Raw genomic sequence first — 22,577 nt, 5'->3', positions numbered from 1 at the left:
AATCCCCCTTCCATGTGACAACTATCAAGTCTCTCCTAAATCTTCTTACCTCCAGTTTAAATATCCCCAAATCCTTTAACCATTGCTCCAATTACATGATTATAAGCCCTCCATCTTCATTTGCAGATATTGCATTTTATCAATGTACTTAATAAAATATGGTATACAAAACAATATATTTTACATGTGGTCTTGCAAAGGCAGCATACTATAGGATTATCATATCCCTTCTTTTGGACACTGAATCCTTTAATGAAGCTTAAGGAAGAGTTAGATTGGAGGGGGGGGGTTTATATCACATTGAGTCAATAATTAAAGTCTATGAGTCTTCTTCACATGCATTGCTATGTTGTAGTTAGGTCTTCTCCTCCACTGTTTAAATCAATGCCTTTTTGAATCCAAGGATAGGGCTTTCTTTTTATTTCTTTTTAAATATCATAAATCCCATTGTCCCAACCTGTTAAAATCTCATTGGAGTTTGGTTCATTCATCTAACTACTTATCTCTTGTCATAAAGACAAAATATAGAACAATATGGGACAAAACACAGATCTGGATTAGGCAATTAGAAACCACCTGCTTAAAACCTTGTCTAATTCTCCATGTTCTAAATGACTTCTGACTTTTGGTCTTGTTGTATAGCATATTCTGTATCTCTCATAAACTCATATTCTCTGAATTCATATTTTATTGGTGGATGGAGTGCTAGAATCGGAATCTGGAAGACTTGAGATCAAATTTTACCAAAGATTAGGTAGTTGATCTTAGGCAAATCATTTAACAGTCTCAGTTTCCTCACTGCAACATGGAGATGATAATGGCCTCTGCCTCTGAGGATGGTTGTGAAGATCCAATGAGATAATATATGCAAAGAAGTTTGTAAACGTTTAAATCATAACTATTATTTATTTTTATCATGATTATTACAACAGTTTATCCATCTGTCTATCTTTTTAAATCAACTTTTGAGTTTAAACTCCACAAAATTAAGAACATATCATTATATATTTTTATTATCTTTTATAGTGCTCTGGTCCCATGTAAGCTTTTAACAAGCATTTGCTCTATTAAGTGAAGATCTAATAGAGATCACCATTCAGGATGACATCAATTAATTAATGAATTTTACCAAACTATAATCTAAACAATGGTATGGTTATCCTGCCTACATTTCTCCATCTTGTTAACAAAGATAATAGGAGACTTTTTGTTAAAAGCTTTGCTTAAACCCAGGTATACACTGTTTATGGCATTTCCTTACTCTATCCCTTCAGCAGTTATATTTAAAGGGAAATGATGTTAGTTTGATATGACCTTTTCCTGTTTAATCCATGATAGACTCTTAGAAATCACCAACTAAATTAAACACTCAGTACTTTCTGTGTGCCAAGGGTATTCTCTCTCTCTCTCTCTCTCTCTCTCTCTCTCTCTCTCTCTCTCTCAACATAACATATGTATAGCTTATACATATATCTTTCTATATATTTAAACCTCTATCATCTATATATCTATTATCTCTATAATATGGAAATGGAAGAGGGAAATCATACAGAGACACTTCAGCTCTGAGACACCTCTTCTTATCTTCAGTAATCTTTAAAGATCATTCTGGAAACTATTTACAAGTTCCAAAAGGAATATCCTACATCTGGGCTAGGTCACTCGAGCTCTTTTACAAATAGGTCCTTACATGGACCAACAATTTAGGTTCACTCTCCTTACTTTTGCCTCACTTATTTGAGATTTCAATACCTGATTAACCATTTTTCTTTCATTTTGTGTGTTGTCATTCATTATCATTGGCAGGAAAAAACAAACAAACAAACAAACTCTAGAAGCAAAGAGCTGAACAGTTCTCTTTCTCCTTTTTGTACATTAATATCCCATTTCCCTCAAGCAGTTGACCTAATTAGGATCAAAGTCTCAAAGATCATAGATTTAGAGCTGGTGGGAATTTTAGAGATCATCAAGCCCAATTTCCTCATTTTAAAGATAAGGTAACTGAGGTTAAGAATATTTAAATTACTTTCTTGGGGTCATAAAACTATAAAACTAACAAAATACCTGAAATGATATCTGATTTCAAGTCTTCCTGCCTTTAGGTCCAATCCACTATCCATTTTCCTCAATATAGCTTTAATGAGACCATTCTATTATTCTTTACCTTTTTTGTTCTTATTGCTAGCCTTAGCTCAGCTCACTCTGAGGATTAGCTTTGGCGTTAGATTTGTACCCTGAGGAAGCTTCAAGGCATGATCTGCAGCCTTACGGAGAAGATGACAGGAGTTGTCACAAGAAGATACTATTCCACAGTAACCTAGATTCCAGAAATAAAGGAACTCAGGAATGAAGGAAGAGGTGATTGATTTTGGAAAAGATACCCATGGGAAAGAGATAGCAGTCTAAATCTGTTCCATACACCAAAAAGAGTGTCATTATTTTGCTATGTGGAAGAAACATCAAAAGACCACAAAGTTTATGCAGGAATGAAGATAAAGTATATAGAACAAAGAAAAGGAAGCAATTTAGAAAAAGATAAGATAATAAAAGAAAGAGCACTTTAATGTTTATGAAGCATTTTGCATAAAAAACATCTCATTTGATTCACAACAGCCTTGTGAAGTTGGTGGTACTGTTCCCATTTTGCAGATGATAAACTGAAGTTTAGAGTGACATGTATAGGATGATCAAGCCAGTGGATATCTGGCACAAGATTCCAATGCATGCATTCCTGAGTCCCAGTAATAATTTTTCCTTCTGCACCGGTTTGAAGCAAAACTTCTAATGGTCTACATGAGGGAAGGATGATGAGTTTGATATGAGGAACAAATTACTTCTCATTTGTTAACAGTCCATATGATAAGGAAGGTAATTCAAAGAAAAACAATTCTTATAGAAACAAGAAAGGAAATAGAACAGGTCCAAATAGAAAATAACTTTGCCCCTCTAGGGGATAGCAAGCAGAAAGGGCAAAGGAGGAGAGAGCCTTATAGCAGAAGGGAAGTAAGTACAATGTTAGCAACAGAGGACCAAGTAGGATGGAGATATGCGTTATGCTGATCTCACAGCTCAAAGAGGGTAATTTGTCTAGCAATCTGAGTGAAATAAATTATCCTCTGGCCACTTACATTGGAAATGTTTGTGTTTTATTTGAAACCAATATTAGCATATATCCCAGATCTGGCCTAAATATCCTTTTGATATACTCTTGCTAGAATTCTTTTTGCAAGACAGATTTGATCTAGGGGACCCTAAATTAAATTAAAGAGTTCCCTAACCACCCTAATGAGATTATAGCAAATAGATAGACCTTTGTCTGATGGGTACCACTCATGAATATTAAGTGTGCCCTAGTACCATCCTGAAAGAAAAGAAAAAAACAAATTATTCTGATTGACTCCTAGTGATGGGAGCTGCTTCCAAGATAACTGGCACCTGAGATTAATGGTGGGGAGAGGGTGTTCTCTGGTTAGAAAAGTCACCCCATCCCTAGGGTATATAAAAATCAACTGTGTCACCAGTTCTCACACTTTCTCTCTTCCTTGGAGTTCTAGATCCTCATTCTGGGTTGAAGAGAGGATTTCCCTCTCTTCCTTAGCCATTGGAGCAGAAATAGGAATTGAAATCAGAAGCACCTTACAGGAATTGTGATTGTGATCTTGGTAGTACATGTTTATAGAATACATTCAATTTTGCAAAGAATTTTATACCAATGAGTTTGCCCATAGTTCACTGTGTATGATGTACCAGGCACTGGTGATCAAAGACAATGAAAAAAAGAACCTTGTTCAGCTGTTTCAGTCCCATCCAGTCCCACTCTTAATGATCTCATTTGAAATTTTCTTGGCAAAGATCCTGGAGTGGTTTGCCATTTTCTTCTCTAGCTAATTTTACAGCTGTGGAAACTGAGACAAACATGGTTAAGTGAATTGCCAAGTAACTTCCATTCTATTAATGATCTTCAGTGTCTTTAATGGACTTTTACATGTCACAAATTTCTGTTTGACACACTGCTCATCTTCATCTGGATGAAACCCTACTTATCAATGTCCTTTCTAAATGTAATGTCCACAACTCATCGCAATCCTCTAGACATGATCTAACAAGCATAGAGAATGGAAAACCTACTACTTCCCTCCATCTAGATGCTATGGTTCTGTTAATGCAGTCTGTGATCTCTTGAGTTTTTTTTTTGTTTTTGTTTTTTACTACCATGTCAGACTGTTGACAGACACTGGATTTATAGTTCAGGGACTGATTTGAAGGGATTTCAAATTTGCAATGGTAGAGGTACTACTCACACTGATGAGTTCTTGATGGCCTTCCAGTAAGTGTGACATAGTAGAATAAGAGCCAGGAAGATATGGATTTGAATCCTGTCTCTGATATGTAGTAGCTGTAGTGTTCAGATTTTAACCAGTAAAGAATATGAGGCCATTTCTCCAGAAATAACATTGTTTATTAACAGATGTATGTGTCTACCAACAAAAAAATGGTCCTTTCACCAGTCTCCTAAGTGAAAAGAGCATGAGAGAGTCCTGCTCTTACTAAAAAGGAGTCACATTTCTTTTTTCTGACTTACCTGATAACTAGACTTTAGGGCATCTCTCTGCCAGTCCCTGTTGGTGGATATTTTGAGAGAAGAGGTGGACTTAAGAGACCTCACCTCTTCCCTCATTCATTCATCACAGGAGAGGCAGTTCTCACAAGGAAAATGCCCACACAAGCTTTCTCCAGCCACGTGGCCCCAAAGTTCAGTAGCTAGAGCTTGCTGACTTCCCTTACCTCTTGTTTACAAGAACAAGGAACAGGTCTCCATCTAATAAAAGCCAGTCCAGGGAGATACCTTGAGGCTTGGGAGTCAATTACTTTTGGTTGTTAAGTGGTTGGCCTTGGAAGTTCAAGGTTTAAGAAATATTTCATATAGAAATTCTTAAAAAATAACATTAAATTTCATCACAGCTAAATGACTATAGGCAAGACCAGAAGTAGTTCTATTGGGTATGTAACCATGTGGATTCCTTTTGGCTACTGGTTGTACTAGATGGCCACTGAAGTCCCTCCCAACTATCAGACTCTGTGAAGTCACTTACTTTTTGTGTGCTTCACTGACTTCCCCTTCAAACGTGGGCAATGCTAACTAGAGTATCAACTGCACAATGGATTATGAAACTAAAAGGAAATGTTCGTGAGCCAAATGGGTACAAATTGGTTTTCTGGAAGATGGTTTGATGGAATATGTGGGTGACAGGCACATACCTCATCTTTGCTTAGAGGCCATTTAAGGACCTTGTAAACTTAAGTGTTTTATGACTCTGTTATCGTTATTATTGTTTTTGAAGTACTGAGAGTTGGCCTGTAAGAGCTCCATACAAGATGGCACCTTCTCAGTCCTCAGTAATTTCACAGCAAAACCCTTTAGCTTTGATAATGATATTGATGATGACATATAGTCTTATATAGCACTATATATATATATATACACTTATATAGATTATATTGTCTTATATAGCACTTTAAGCTTTATAAAATGTTTTATAAATATTATCTCATTTGATCTTCACAATGAATGAGTAAGGTAGATATTATTATTATCCCCATTCTATAGATAAGGGAATTGAGACAGTCAAAGGTTAAATGATTTGACTAATGTCATATCTATAGTAAGTGTCTGAGGCTAGATTCAAACTCAGGTCTTCAGGAATCCAAGCCCAGCTCTGTAAATGCCCCCTATGAATGGAACAAGTCTCTTGTTTTGCTGCAAGTACCCTTTTGCTGATATGTGCATTTGTGTTTATATCAAGTGTTTCTTGAAGGCTGTTATTTTTATCTGTTGTTATTATTGTTATCTGTTATTTTCTGCTTTGCATCCTCTCACTGGGCCATGTTGAATTGAAATGAGTATGGGAGTAAATCCACAATGCTTTAAGGCTATTTCTAAGTATGAAAGATTAGAAGGGTTGTGCATTGATATGCTACATTAGGTTTGTGGATTGGTTAAGATAGTGGTTTTAAAAAAACACACATTAAGTATTTACTTTTGTCAAGCCCTTTGGGGCAATTTCCTCAGAAGGGTCTAGTAAAATGGGCTCAGTCAGATGGGAAGCCATGCTGATGTTTTTTCTTGAGTCACTTTCATTCCCCCACAAAGCATCTTGCAATGTGTTAGTTTGAAGTTTGCAGACTGGTAATATGTCTGGGCCAGATGCTGCTTTGTGAGAACTGACTGCTGTGAATATAACGAGAACATTAAAAAATTAATAATAGAAAACAGTTGCTTTAAAAATTTTTAACTGTGTCAGGATAAAAAAAAAAACCAACCCAACTCCTCCTCTAGTCCATCATTCTTTGGAAACCAGTTTTTGGCAGCTGTTGAATAATAGAGACAAAATGCTGGCTCTCTTTTCCTGGTGAAAATATGGCATCATTTGCTATTTGTGAGTCCTTGCTTTCCTGGAAGATTGTTTGATGGCATATGTGGGTGATATGCACGTAGCCCATTGTTGCTTGGAGTCCAGTCCAATTTCCTCTTTTTTTTTATTTAAAAATGTATTTAAAAATCTTCGTTTTGATAAACTTGCAAGTAGTGTCAGGGAAAAAAGTCACTACTCTGTATGCTGTCATTTATTAAGTACTTGTGTTCTGCCAGACATTGCGCTAAATGCTGGGATACAAAAAGAAGTAAAAGATAATTTCTGCACTCACAAAGCTCACAATCTAATGGTAGGAGCTGGCCAAGACTGCGGAAGAATCAGGATTCCCAAGAAACCATTTTTTTTCCACTGTGCAGTTATAAATTTTAAGGCTGCCTTCAGAAGGCATTTAGAAAAAAGGAAGGAAAAAAATCAGAAAACTAGTTTTCCAGTTTATCCACTGCTCTATCTTTTTGTTAACTCTCTACCTTTCTTCATGCTTCTATGGTGTTTCTACCTGTCCTTAGAACGTGTAAGTAAGGTTCAATGAATTTAACACAACAGGAATCTCTGGAATCAGATAAACCTTCTGTCAGAGAGAACAAGAGTCCTGACTTGAGCTGCCACTGAACAAAGAGGGTCCAAAGTGCTGAAATGGATGATGTCAGAGCCTCTGGGATTTCTGTGCACTGTGACCCTGAGTGCTAGGGCTTCCATACTTTCTTTAAAGTATGGATGTGTTCTATCTGCTGGAGAAAAGGGCTACCCTAGTTGAATGACAGATAATATGTTGTTTTCTAATATTTGAATTCAGAAGCACTGCATAGAGATGGAGGGAATTAATTATTAGCTTCAACTTGATGTGTGGCATGCTCATCCATTCTGGAGAGCCTTGTATCTCTCACATAATGTGTGTGTGTGTGTGTGTGTGTGTGTGTGTGTGTGCACCTATTCACTCTCAGGATGTTGTGGTCATGTTTACTCTTAGCTGCCATCTCATTGGCTGCTATAGGTTCTCAGAGAAGGACTTCTCTCATTCAACTCTGGCAGAGTCCAGAGAACAGCTGCATTGTAGGGAAATGGATTGCCCTTATTCACAGCCATAGCTTTTTAGCCTCCACTAGTGCGCTTCTACTGAGACAATCAGGCATAGTGACACTTTTAAATCTTAGATATGACTGTTGGCTTAGAAATAAGGCAAAAGAAATAACAGCATCCCAAATACTCACATTTTCATGGAAATCCGGAGATAATAGAGTATACCATAATCTACACATAAACCTAGGTCACCTAGTATATTCAATATCTGTGGGAGGAGTGGATACACTCTTTGAGAAGCCTGCTAAGAAAATAGATGAGGAAGCAAAGTTCATGTGTTCTGGGAAATTCTTAATGCAGTCATGCATATATTCAGGGACTACTACAGGTACCACATGAAACTTCTCTTTTGCTAATTGCTTTCTGTTAGTTCTCACTATTCCCCATCTGGGGCATATCCTTTTCCCTTTTATTCTTGAAGCAATAAAGCATTTATAGCATTTACATTTTATAAATTTATAAAATTTATAAATTTATAAATTTATTTAATTTTTTAATTTAATATTTTTATTTTTTCCAAATTACATGTTGAAATAATTTTTAACATTTATTTTCTGACATTTTTCAATTTTGCTTCCCAAGAAAATACGTAATATGATCTAGGTTATACATATGTTATTATATAATGCATATTTCCCTGCTTGTCATGTTGTGAAACAAGACATATATTGCTTACTCTAGAGAAAATTCACGGAGGAAATAAAGTGAAGAATGGTATGTTTCAATCTCTTATGTATTAGACACTTTCAAAAATGATGCTAGGAAGTATCATACTCTTAATGTGTCAGTTTCCTTTAAGCCCATAAAATTCATTAGGATGGCTTCTGGGCATTATAAGCCCACCTAACTTCTTTGCTCACTATGACATTGCATCATACAATCATATTGTAACAAATAAAATTTATAGTATAACAACTCATGTGGACTCTCTAGACAAGGCAAGCCAGCCTAGCCGGCTCTTCACCAATTAGATTTCAGCATCTCTTCCTACATAGGAAAGTAACAGTCTTTCCCCTTTCTGTTTCTCTCTCTCTCCAACCAGAGAGAAGCAACAAGTATTTCTGAGAGGCTTCACTTTTAAAACTTGAAAAGGAAATAAATGCCAATAGCTGCAACTGAAGTATTGTACCATCTTTTTTCAACCAATCAACAAGTAGAAACCCAAAATTTCTCATAAGTATTCTTCAACTAGCTCAGACAGAAATGCTTTTAGGACCCCTTGTAGAGTCCTTTTCTCTCCTGCCAGGTTCTTCCATCTCTTCTCCACATGTACAGTTTTCAGGGGCTTAAATCAGAATTTTCTTGTACACTGTGACTCACCTTTCACTTAGAATTTTAAAATCTACCAGCTCTATCTTACAAAACCAGCAGTCCTTTTTTAATCACCTTCAGTCACATATATTATATTTTGTGAGTTTTAACCTCTTCCATTAAAAGTTATATATTAGATCAAAAAATGATATAGAGGAATAAACTGAAAAAAACACAATGACCTCTAGGCATTAACCCATTCTGAAAATGACTCTCCATTTAGTTTGAATCCATCATAACCATGTTTTCCCATACACATATTTTATCACATTTTTGGTAAATAAAAGTTTTTTATTTGCTCCTGTAATAAGTAGTAATAAAGGACTATATTGATTGGTTATTGATAACTAACAGATCAGGCTGTTACCTACTTTCTTCCTCCCTTCCTACCTTTCCCTCTCTCCATTCAGCCTCCCTTTCCTCCCCTTCCCCCTTCCTTCTTCTTCTCTCTTCTTCTAAATCAACTCAGGATGAGATTATGATGTTTCAAATGAAATACTTTTTTCTCTTCTCTACCTTAAATAAAAGGTTTATTGGGAATGACAGGAAAGGATAAGGAAATGGAAGGAAAGAGGATTTTGGGGTTTCCCTATCACTAGGATGAGTCTTAGATTGGAGGATGGTGGAATATAGTTTAATTGGGAGAAATGGCTGATAGGTCTGGAAGTTCAGTCACTATCATCAACAGAGCAAGTCAAAGAGAGAGAGAGATATCTGGACTTTTGTCCTTCTTTCTTCTATTTTCAAAAATCAAGGACCACCTTCCTTTCTTCAGTCTCCAAAATCAAGAGAAAAACAGCCTACTTCCCTCTCTCAAGGCAAAAAGGTTCAGCTAACAGTTGGTCTGGCTTCCAACTGCCTTTCCCGGTAACATTCCAAATAGAACATTCTCGTTTGACTGACAGGTCATCACTCAGCTGCTCCAAACTCCTGCCACAAAATGATTCTCAATTTCTCACTTCCACACCCCCTTCAATCATCAAACATCATATACAACATTCATAGAGAAAAGAAAAATCTATAGGCTTTAATCTCATCTGACAGCTATATTTAATTACAAATATTATTCCCCACCTGCCAAATTTAAATAAACCAAAATTCCTTCCCTCTTCCTTTAAGTCATCAAACTGTTCATTTATGAAAGAGGTAGAGAATTACTACCCTCTTGCTATTGATCTGCTTGATTTTATTTAGTTTGAAGTACTTTTTCTGCTTTTTTCAGCCCTAATTTATACCTAAAAAAGAGGTGTTGCTTTAAAGGAACAGTACCTTACATCAAATCTTTAGTATGCTGTTGGAATGAATTTTCTTGATGTTTTCTGTTGTAACTTAAAATTAGGGCAAGCCTACCTATGTAGAATTCAGTTGAGAAGAATGCTAAGTCCAAACCACAGAATCTTGGAATCGGATATTTCAGAGGCAATCTACTGAAAACTATATGTGATTAAGAATTTCTTCTGCAGCATCCCCAATAATTGGTCATTCAGTTCTTCCTTGAAAATCTCCAGCAAAGAGGAACCCACTCCCTCTTGAAATAGTCCATTCCACTTTTGGAAAGCTCTAATTGTAAGGATGTTTTTCTTTACATAGAGATGAAATCTCTCAGCCAATGAATATTAGAGAAATCCATCTCTACAAATGCTACCCATCATTTCTGGTTCTTCCCTCTGGAACTAACTGAACCAAATCTTTTGTTCCTTCAAAATTTCTTCATATAAATACTTGGTGAAAATTCTAATCTCCCGTAAACTTCTTCCCACACTCTCCCCAAGCTAAGCTAAACACTGACAGTCCTTTCAATCAGTTCTCATGTGGCATATTTAAGCACCCTTCACCATTCTGTTTATCTTCCTTTGGACACTCTACAACTTGTCAGTGTAATTCCTATAATGCAGTGCCTACAACTGATTACTTTTCTTTTGTCTTAGCTATTAGAACTTCAGCTAGAGTTTCTATACTTTCTTCCATTGATATCATTCCAAAGCTTGTGTAGACCACTTATACTTCAGCATTTCAACTACATGCTTATTGAATAAAAAAATGAGGATTCAAAAACTATGACAGTAAAGCCATTTAGTATGGGGCACACAGTCCTATATAATTCAGAAAGTTGTTTTCAGCAATCATATTCATAATCGTGATCCTGAGACAGCAAGGAAAGATTATATCTTGTTTAATATGCTCTGCTTAAGAAGACAGGAATTCTCACAATACATTTAAGAATGATTTTCATTAAAATAGTTTAAGAACATATTACTTATGGGGCAGCTAGGTGACACAATGGATAGAGCACCATGCCTGGAGTCAGGAGGACCTAGATTCATATTGACATCAGATACTTCCTAGTTGTGTAATTTCAGGTAGTTCACTTAACCCTGACTGCTGTGAACTTTAGATTACTCCACCCTACTTAGTCTAACAAAATCAGGAATGTCTACACCCATACTTAAGGATTAAGTATCTAGGAGGATGGCCTATGATAGACATGTGCTAGCAAATGACAAATCAGAAACACCTGCAGACGCCTGGGTTTTCCTAAGTCAAGCTTAAGATACCATTGGTATAGGTGAGACACAGGAAAGTGATGCAAAACTGTTTATATATTTCGTGTCACTTCCTCTCTTGGGCCTCTTTTGTGGTGGACAGGTGTCTGGGGGCAGCTTGCTGAGTGCCTTTGCATCTTGGCATGGCGGCAGCTATTGTTTGGTTTAGAGGTGAGTTTCCCTTGATATCATACTGGAGGAAGCCTAGTAACCTAGTTCAGGTGAGGCTCTTCTCTGAGTTCTCTCAGAGTTTAGGCTGATTTTCCTCCTTTACCTTCCAAACACTATCCACTTAGGAGCCTCTAATCCTCTTCAGAAACCTCATGGTGGAGGACTTTGAGCTCCCCCTGGCACAGGCCAGGCGGGAGAAATCCTATGCTTTTTCCCTCTCTCTTCTCGAGTTCTTCCCTCTATATTGATTAAACCACCATAGATTTCCAAACTGACTTGGATATTTTATTTGGGATAATCCCTGGCAACCAAAAATTAAATTTAGATTAGGTCATGACCCTAAATTATCCTTATACTGCTTAGCCTTTGCTCTTAATTTTTAGAATTGTAACTAATAAAGAGAGTAAAGTTTAAGAGAAAAAAAACACATGTTACTTAAATAAATAAATCCTCTGCTGTCCCAAAATTCAGCAATCCAGAATGGCTAGTTTCCCTGAGGCTTCTGGAAAAAAAATGGCAAAGTCATCTCCCCCCCACCTCTTCTAAATCTGTTTTTTTTTTCTTGCTGGTGGAGATGAGTCTTTTGATTGGCAATATTCTTCATCTTTATTGTCTTTATTTTTGAAATTATTGCATTGTGCTTGAATATACATACAAATACATATAACAGTGGGAGTGCTTCTTCTGGGATCCTTCACAATCATAGTCCTAACATTCAAGATAACCCTAAAACTAGTGACAAATTTCTGAATTAATCTGATTTTGATCATACCAATTGGGAATACTTTAAGATTTTTGACCTCTTTTGATCATTTTCATTATCTGTATTATTTACATTAGATAAAGGCTTACTTGACATGGGCAAACCTGGGGCTTCAGTGACCTAAATGGAGTCTTAATGGCAGATCTCATTAGTAGCTAATATCACTATGGGATGACTTGGTTGGTAAACACATCTTGCTCATTATTTAATTTACCTTTTGATTTATAAAATTAGCATAAGTCCTATGTAGAATTGGAACCTACAGATCTTGTTGACTTTGATGCTGACTTTTTACCCTTTATGCCATTCTATTTTTTATTTTAGTGAAGATAAAACTACTAACCAATTCTTTGTTTAATAAACTCAAACTGTTGTAAACTCAACACATAAAGTTTATGGTAAGTTATTATACCCCAAAGGGTTTATCAAATAGAACTAAAATCTCCATGGCATACTTTTAATTTGCCTTTTTACTGGAATTTAGAGGTTAATACTATTATTTAAAACAGCATGATATTCCCCAGCAATATGACTCATTACTGCAACCATGACTCAGATAAGAAACTTAACTCTTCAGGATCACAAAATGAGCTAGGAAATTGGAAATTAAGGTTTTATTCTGTTGTGGAGTTAACTTTTACCTTGAAGGGAGAAATAAGAGTGCCTAATATTAGCCAAAGTTGGGATAATAATTTCTTTCAGCAATTTGAGGTCTGAGATTTTTTTCAATGCCCTTCATTTCCTTCTCTATGATCCTACTGCATGATCTTGAAAAAGTGACAAACTCAATCTCATTTTTCTTATCTATAAAATGGGAATAGTATTAGCACCTACCTCACAAGGTCATTATGAGAGTCAAGCAAGATAATATATGTAAGGCTCTTTGAACACCTTAAAACACTACAAAAATATTAAGACAGAATTGTAGTTATTCCTCTTGGACTCCTTATCCTTCTATGGTTACTCTCCAGCTTCATTTGACAAAGAGGTAACTAGGTTTTCTAAGGCTATGACAATGAAACACAAATTCTTGCCCCTGACAAACTAGAAAGACTAGAAATATGATCTGGTAGCAGACTCTAAGTCTTTTGAATAAATTCCAGAGATGCATCACCAAAAAGTTGACTATTAGATGATGAATGTACTTTGCCTCATAAAATTCATTAAAATTATTTACTAAGACAGGGAAGAGTAGGTTAGAGTGAGAGTATGCGTACCTCTTTTTTTACTATCTCTTCCTACCTGACTTCAATTTATTTCATGACCAAGAATGAAAGAGGCAAATATTTATTAAGCATGGACTGCATGCCAGGCTAAGCAGTATGGAATTATTTCATTTGCCTCTCACAACAACCCTGGGAGATAGGTGCTATTATCATCCCTGTTTTATAGTCAAGAAAATTGAGCCAAATGTTAAATGACTTGCTCAGGGTCACACAAATAGTGTCTGAGGTCAGATTTTAACCCAAGTCTTCCTGACTCCAGACCCAAAGCTTTAGCCCAGTGATGGCAAACCTATGGCACAGGTGCCAAAGATGGAACACAGAGTGTTCTCTATAAGCATGTGACCACTCCTCCCACCCCAAACTCCAGAATTCATTACTAGAAAGGCAGAGGGACTTGGACGGAGCTGTTCCCTTCCTTCTTTCCACCACACCTGAAAACATTTTTTTCATTTCATCTGTCCCTTTGCCTAGCAGCCCAATGGGAACACTTACTCCCCTTCCCTGTGTGGGATAATGGGGGGAGGGGCTCAGAGTATGCCTGGCACTTGGGGAGGAGGGGCAAGGCACCTAGGCACAAGGTCCCTGTGAGGTGGGACATGCTATCAGATCTTTCAAAGGTTGGCCATCACTACTCTAGCCTAAGGGTCATGCCTGTTTAATACATAGCTGGCTCTAGAAAACTAAGGTTTGGTAAAACCTTCCTTCCTTTGAGATATCCCAGATTCTGCTTCTTTAGCTGAGTTTGGCTAGACAAATCAGGTCTGAGATAATCCTAAAATAGCCCTTTGTTCAAATCTTGCTATACTTCTCATATTAAAGCTCTCGGGGAGTGATCTGGATGAATGAGAATCATTGCTGCTACTTCTTTTTTATGAGTATGAGTCAAGAGAATTCTTCTTTTACTCATAAAATTTGTTGTAGGCATAGGACTCTCAGAGCAAATGAATCAAGACTTCAATTAACCTTGAAAAAGGTGTTTACAAATTTCCTAGATTTAAATTCTGGACCCTGAAGCAAAACATTTCCCCAAGAACTTTGTCACTCCCTATCACTACTAGAACTAGTTGAAGAGTAGTTTTACAAATAGGTTTCAGCCTTTGGAATACTGGCTCTTTCTTTTTAGCTTTATAAATGTATCCTTTTTTTCAGAAGGGGAACTGAAAAAGATATTATAAATATATGGCTATACAGATCTGTTCACAATTAGAACTTTTACTTGACTTTGGAAACTATGGCATTTTTTCTCTAGGACAGAATGAAATGAATTCAAAAGTAGTTCCTTGACAAGTCTTTTGAGAATAACTAGCCTAGTAGCAAGGTTATCTAGAAATTTGTCAGGACTTGTCAATCACAGCACTAGCCTCTACTTGAAATGCAGAGGGGCAGACATAGCTTTGTGTTCATTTTTCTGTGTGAAAGCTAGTAATGTGTAAAAAAATGCAAAGAGCCCTGGATATTACTGATTTTCAAGACAAGAGATGTGGGGTTGAGTCCTGAATCTTCCACTTACTTGTTGGGTGGTTGCTAGTCTTCTTTTTGGGACTAGACTCTGAGACTCTTGTCCGTCCTTCCTTCCTTCCTTCCTTCCTTCCTTCCTTCCTTCCTTCCTTCCTTCCTTCCTTCCTTCCTTCCTTCCTTCCTTCCTTCCTTCCTTTCCTCCTCCCTAACTTCTATCCTGACTTTACCCAAATCCATTTTTTATTTCTCAATTGTATTTCCCTTTCTGACAGCAAAAGAGCCACATGAACTAGTATTAAGTCATATGCCATACAATTTTCCCTGGAGGTTAAATAGACTGCTCCGTTTCAGCAAAGTGGAAGCATCTAGAACTTCCCAATCAATGCAAGTCCACCTACTCCTTTCTGCCCTTGAACTTCAGCTCCCTGCTGCGTTAATAATGACCCAGCTGTTTACTACTTGTATTTTTTATGACATATCTCTATATTATCACTCTCCATATGTGAGAGTATTGAGGCATAGTTAATTAGCCTAGGGTAGCAGCAGGGACCATGGCTCATTCCAGTACAGCAGGGCTTCGAGAATAATTTTATCCCTTTGCTTATTATTGGAGTCAGTTTCTTTGGGGACAGTAAAAGTGAATTGGGAGTTCATTGATAGCTAAATATTGATCACTTAAAAAGCAGGGAAAAACAGGTGGATTTGTACTGGCAAGTTCTAGGTGCTTCTGATTTTCCTGGATTACTCAATAGAGGATCCAGACTTTATTTTTCTTCTCCTTCCATCAACTCACTCCTACTCATTTTATTGTTCATTAGCATCTCCACAGGAATCTAGATGATTGATAGTTCTAAGAATATGTTGTTGTCACTTATATATGCCAGGGGTTGGCAACCTATGGCACAGGAAATGAAATTGAAAGAAATGGTAGCCTGGGTCTTCATTAAATTGGGAAATTAATAAACAACAATATAATTTGATTTTTAAAATCCCTAACAAAAGAATTGATAGCCTCACTTTACTGTCCACTGGATTCTGTTAAATGGACTCTATTTGAAGGATTATGGAGGTAAGGCCAAGTGAGGAACATAGACTCATCATGTTGTTTTAGTAGTCTTTGCTCTTTTTCACTGTTGTATTTTGTAGACATGAATTGATGTTCCATCTATTGGAATCTGTATGGTAGATTCAGGATTTCTGCCATTTCTGCTACTATCTTGTTACAGATGTGGTCTTTCTCCTTATAGATTTTAGAGATGTAAGGAATCTTAGAAGTCATCTTGTCCAACCACCTCAATTGAATAAGGGAAGCTGAGATGGACAGTATCTTGCCCTGGGTTAAAGAGTAGCAACTGATCCAGGTCCCCTATTCCAAAGCCAATTTTCTGTATAGGATACCCCCTTTCTCAAGTTTTGTAAGCATGTGTGTTCTCCTTTTCCTGAAAAATTTGTGTTGTGGGGCATTAGTCTTAAATCAAATTACTTAAGCTTGGGTGGTCAAGCTATTCTTTTTGCTTTTGTGTACTAATTAAAATGGCTTCCCTAATAAGACAGTTGTGAGGAATGCTCTTTGTAAAGCTTAAAGCTGTTATTAAGTTCTTAGCACCTTTCATTTGTCAGTTTTTTTTATTCTCCCCTTTTAATCACAGTCAGAATCATAGGGCCTTAGATTTAGAGCTAGTAAGGAAATCATAGGCAAAATTAATATAATTCTCTTATCTTGCAGATGAGGAAACTGAATCTCAGAGAAATAAACCAACTTGCCCAAGGTCATACAACTGGAGACAGGATTCACATTAAAGTTATTTGAATCCAAATCTATTGCTCTTTCCTTTGTGCCTCTGAATTTCTAGCCCCTTCCTTTTGAATTGAGTTATATCAAAGGAAATAAACATTTATTGAATACACACTGGAGGTAAAATATAAGCAAAAAGAAACACAGTCTCTGCCCACAAGGAACTTATATTCTAAGAAGGGAAGACAATGCACAGATAATGGTTAAATGTGGGATTAGGGGGGAGAAGATACCAGTGCCCTGGAATGGCACTGAACTTTGGAAAGTCAGAAACAGAGCTGGGAGGGGAATGGAGGTTGGCTGACATAGCCTCTTCTTGACAATGGAAGCCCAGGAATAACTCATGAGGAAGAGGAGACTTGCAGGGCAGAAATATGTTCTAGGCTGAGATGGCCCAGGTGATGATTTCTAACTTTGATTTCTAAGTCTCTATATCAGGGGTCCCCAAATTTTTTCACAGGGGGCCAGTTTACTGTTCCTCAGACTCTTGGAGGGCTGGACCTAACCCTAACCCTAACCCTAAATTAGTGCAATATATACACAGTGTGGAATCCCCTCCCTCAAATCACCACTCACCATGCTGATATCTTCCATTGTGCAGCCACATAATCGTGGCGCCTCGTTCTCCTTCAGTTACTCTCAGAACAAGGTGCCATGCACAGGAAGTAGTACTGTATGTAAGCGACACCTCACTTTGCAGTGCTGCCACATACAGCACTCTTCTCACTGACCACCAATGAAAGAGGTGCCCCTTCCAAAAGGTGGTGAGGGCTGGATACATGGCCTCAGGGGGCCGCATGTGGTCCATGGGCTGTAGTTTGGGGACCCCTACTCTATATTACCAATACCTTTGTATTCCTCCCCATGAATAATTCTTAAAAATAAATGTATTAATTTGAAAATGTATCTTAATAAGAAGGATAATGCATCCTCTGGTCTATTGACCCAACTTCCATTTCTACTGGTGGACTCCATTTCCAGAGAACAGTTTGCCTACTTCTCCCCTAAGAGATTGGATAACTCTGAGGGTCCTGGATTTCTAATATTAATTTCCACAAGCCCCCATTCCAAATATGAATAATTAGTTACTATTAGTGAACTTTTACAAGAGCATTTTTGCTGAGAAGGTATGATGAAAATCAAAGTATCCAAAATATTTTTCAAATCAGATGCATATTCTTCCCTGTCCACAATTTGATTCTTGGGAATGATGGCTTATACTTATGGACCAAAGGTAGTCAGACACACCTGGGAAGGAAGAACTTGTGGGGTAGCTCATAAATCCTATTCCTAGGAATCCTTTTTTTTCTCTTCCTTGTATCCCCAGCAAGTGTGCTTTTAGCATGGTGTCAGCAATCAATCTAAAAGTTGTTCCTTTGCTCAGTGGGGTCTAGCTTTTTAGAGGTCAGAGTATCTCAACAAACTGGCTGATGCACTGTTGACATAGAGCAAGGTTTCAGTCCTCAAGGTTGCCTCCTTAAAGGACTCAGCTCCTGCTATGATTCTAATGATCTCTGCTTTAACTAAGGTTGCTTAGGGGACCACTAATCACTTTTTCAACCTTTTAAACTAACAGGTGTGTAATCCAGTTCATGCTGTCTCTGGATATAAATAGAAACAGAGGTGCCATGCACTTAGGGACTTTCAATAGCTAGGTTTGAGATAGAGTAAATCTCCTGATTACTGAAGGAGTTAGTAAAATCTCAAACTAATAAAGAGGTTATTTTCTCATGGAAAGTGTATGAGAACACATTTTCCAAAATGGAAATAAAATACAGTGATTCCAAGTAAAGATCATTGGATAAATGTCAAAACAAAATAAAAAAGAAAAAATAAAAATAAAAAAGCCAAAACTAAACAAGAAATAAATGTTCCATCTCCCAACAACTCAGCATTGCTTATGTTTACTGGAGTGGAAATTGATGTATTCTTATGCCATAAAAACACTATGATCATCTGCATTGCTTTCTTTCTCTTTCCCACAGTGCATACCAATTAAAGGCCTTGGATTTGTGCTTGGAGCCTATAAGTGCAATTGTAAAGCAGGATTCTATCATCCCCGAGTCTTTTCAGTGAACAGCTTTCAGAGTAAGTGCCTTTTACTTGGGTATATTTTTTTAAAAAGGAAAACATTAATAATTCAATCCTCCTTTTATCCTTGTCAGGGTTATAGAGTAAATTCCCAGTGGCCTGCAACTCTGGAATTATATAATCACTTAAAGAGTTTTAGCTTGGGGTTTGTCATCCAGGAGACTCTGGAGAACTCAATAAAACATACCTACTTTAAGCATATTTGATTTATAAATAAATTAAAATGACATGAAAGAAACTTAGCTACTAAAGAAGAAAACAATTTAGACATCATCATTTGATGGGGAGTAAGGGAGGAGATTTTGCTACAAAAATAAACATAAAATTCATTTTGCCATTTTTGCTAGGGCAAATGGAGTCCTTTATCTTTTTTTTTCCTGCTTGTGTTAAAAAACTTTTTGTTTATTTATTTATATTTTTATATAATATATATATATATATTAATTATAATTTATTTATAATTTAAAATATATATAGTAAAGGTAGGAAAGGCTTCATGGGTCTTTTTTACAATTTCAAATAGATATTAATAGAGTAACCACTAAGGAAACAATTGGCAATGGGACCCGGGGTACCTTAAGAATTAGTGTAGACTGGAGGCTTAGGGCCTTGGTTTATAAAAGACCATGGAGAGAAAGAAAGAGAATTTGTTCAGATTTTTGGATCTGATCTCCCTTTGTCTTACTGCTAAAATGCTCGTTGCTTTGAATCAAGGAGAAATGGAATTTTTGGTTATCCCAATCATATTGCTTGCTCATTTGAGTTTTTAATCATCTCTAAGAAGATTCTAACCCTTTATTATTGTCATTTAAATACATTTTCATTGTAACATATGAAAGCAACATCACTTATACTTAGATCTAAAAGTAAGATTGTAACATATGAAAGCAACATCACTTATACTTAGATCTAAAAGTAAGATGGTGGGCAATTCTCAATTTGATCCATGGTACTAAGGTGGTTCTGCATGTCCAGATAGACTCTTTCCTAGTCATTGAGTTGCCAGGACTTTTGTTCTTAAATTCTGAGGTGAGGCAATCTGAAAACAGGACGGACTATTCTTTGGGAGAAGACGACACTGTCTTCGAAAGTTACAGAGGGAACTTCCAAAGATCCAGGAGTATGTTCCTTCTGACCTAGGGAAGGTCCTGGGCCAAATGAGGTCTGAGGAACTCTCATCAAAGGTTAGTTCAGGAAGCTGAGAAGCCCGAAACCAGATTATTTTCTTCTATACTTATTTTAATGAACTTATTATTATTATTATTATTATTATTTCTGAATTCATGTGTTCATTTTTATCAATAATGCCTGGAAAAGCTACGGTACTCCTTTGTAGACTAGAGTGTGTCACAGACACGTGTATAAAGGCAGTAGATGATAGCTAGCTTGTCACTGCTTAGAGATGACCATTTCTATGGAGTGTAATGAAACTGATGGCAACAACAGGAGATGTTGGTTGCACTGAATTCTGAGGGGACTTAAGACCAGACTTGGAAAGCTACGTGGTGTTATGGCTAGAGCACCAGGACTGAAGTCTGGAAGACCTGAGTTCAAGTCTTGCCTCAGACACTTAACTGACTTAACTATATCATTAATTAACTAATAATATACATATAATTAATCTATATAATAATATGTTATCTAGAATATAATAATATATAATCAATATGATAAATAATATAAATTATTAATTAATCAACTATATCATCCTGGGCAAGTCACTTAACCCTATTTATCTCAGTTTTCTCATCTATAAAATAAGCTAGAAAAGGAAATGCCAAGCCACTTTATTATCTTTGCCAAGAAAACTCCAAATGGGCTCATAAAATGTCCAAGATTGAACAATAAGAACAAAGAATGGAGTCAACCTCAAACAACTGAGCATAAAAGTGTGTGTGTGTGTGTGTGTGTGTGCCTGAAGATAGCTGAATACAGAAAATTAAGGAAACTTCTTTCTAGGACTCAAACTTTGATTGAATTTTATTAGCAAACCCTGTAGCTTAATATTTGATAACATGTCTTTCCTCCCATCCTCAGATGAATTCTTTTAAAAGTTTCATGATAATGATTACAAAATTAACAATAACCATAATAATAATCATAATAATCATAATAATTTTATATAGGCATCTAGAATGGAAATAGAGACCTGAAACTGGATTCAGAAAGTCCTAAATTAAAATGTGACTTCATGCACTTACTAGCTTTATGACCATGGACAAGTTATTTAATCCCTCTATGCCTCAGTTTTCTCATTTGCAAACTGGGTATAACAGTACCTACTTACCTGGATTGTTTTGAATATCAAACACTATATAAGGGCTAGTTATTAGCTTTAGTGACTTAAGGCTTATGATGTACGTTACATTTATCAATCAATCAATTGAGTTATTTGTGAATTGCTTACTGCGTGCCAGGAATTGTATTAAATATTGAGAAAGTGTAAAAAGAACACTGCCTTTAAGGAGCTTCTGTTATAATGGGGGAGACAATATGCACATAGATATTGGTGGTATTTACACACATGCATATATTCATTTATATAAATATATGCACAAATATTTATCTATAGATGACATTCAGGAGGAAGCACTAAGGGCTCAGGAATGGCCCCCTTCAGAAGGTGGCACTTTAGGGGAATCTCGAGAGAAGTCAGGTGAATGAAAGATGAGATGTGGAAGACAAGTGCAGAGGCACAAAAATGGGATGATGGAATATCATGTATGAAGAATTAATATGAAAACCAGTATGGTTGGATCCTAGAGTGAGCAGAGGAGAGAAATGGATAAGAATATGGGAAGGAGAGGGACAACAGGTTGTGAGGAGCTTTTAAATGTCAGAAGAAATGTATAGCTAGTTGGTATAGTGGATTAAGAAATCACCTTGGAACCAGAAGTTCTCGAGTTCAAAACCTGTTTCAGATACTTACTAGCTGCATGATACTAATAAGCCACTTAACTTTTCTCAGGCTTGGTTTCCTCATCAATAAAATGGGGATGATAGTACCACTCAGCTCACAGGATTGTTGTGAAAATCAATTCGGATAATATATGTAATTCACTTTGCAAACTCTGAAGTACAATATAAATTCTAGCTATTACTATTATTACTATTTCTTATTATATTTGATCCTACAAGTCTTAGAGAGTTGCTGGATTTTGTTGAGTATAGCGGTGACATGATCAGACTTGCATTTTAAAGAAATTCTCTGGCCACAATATGGTGCATGCATTGGAAAAGAGAACAACTTGAAGAAGGGAGTCCAGTTAATTTAAAGGCAATTGCAGTAGTCCAGTGGAGAAGTGAAGAGGTTCTAGGGTGGAGGTTGTAAGAGTGAAGAGAAGAAGAAATATGCAAAAGATGTGGAAAAATAGAAACAAGAAGATTTGGCAGCTTAATAGTGAGTGTGAGGGAGGAGTCTGGGATGATATCTAGGTTCTAAACCTGGGAAACTAGAAGAATGATGACATTCTCGACATTAATAGGGAAATTGGGAAGAGGGTTAGGTTTTGGGGAAAAGATAATGAGCTCTGTCTTAGATGTGATGGCTTAACAACCCTTCAGAACTTCGCCCCTTCTACTTTCTAATTTCCTACACTGGACTTTCCTACCTTGTCCCTTTCCTATACCCTACTCCAGATTTCTTATTGTTTCTCTCCCAACATTGCATCTCTGGACTCCTCAATTTTACAATAGCTGCCCCCTGTG

General features: G+C 36.7%; 1 protein-coding gene across 1 annotated transcript in view; it reads left to right on the top strand.

Moving 5' to 3' along the window:
• GPR158 (G protein-coupled receptor 158) overlaps positions 1-22,577 on the top strand; it is a 457,745-nt gene that overhangs the window by 176,800 nt on the left and 258,368 nt on the right. The window contains exon 3 of the mRNA XM_007504849.2: positions 18,764-18,866. Within this exon, the coding sequence (XP_007504911.1) occupies positions 18,764-18,866 (103 nt within the window). The remainder of the gene's footprint in view (positions 1-18,763; positions 18,867-22,577) is intronic.

The sequence above is a fragment of the Monodelphis domestica genome, chromosome 5, assembly GCF_027887165.1.
Source record: "Monodelphis domestica isolate mMonDom1 chromosome 5, mMonDom1.pri, whole genome shotgun sequence".
NCBI classification, from domain to species: domain Eukaryota; kingdom Metazoa; phylum Chordata; class Mammalia; order Didelphimorphia; family Didelphidae; genus Monodelphis; species Monodelphis domestica.
This window is presented reverse-complemented; position numbering and strand designations above follow the sequence as displayed.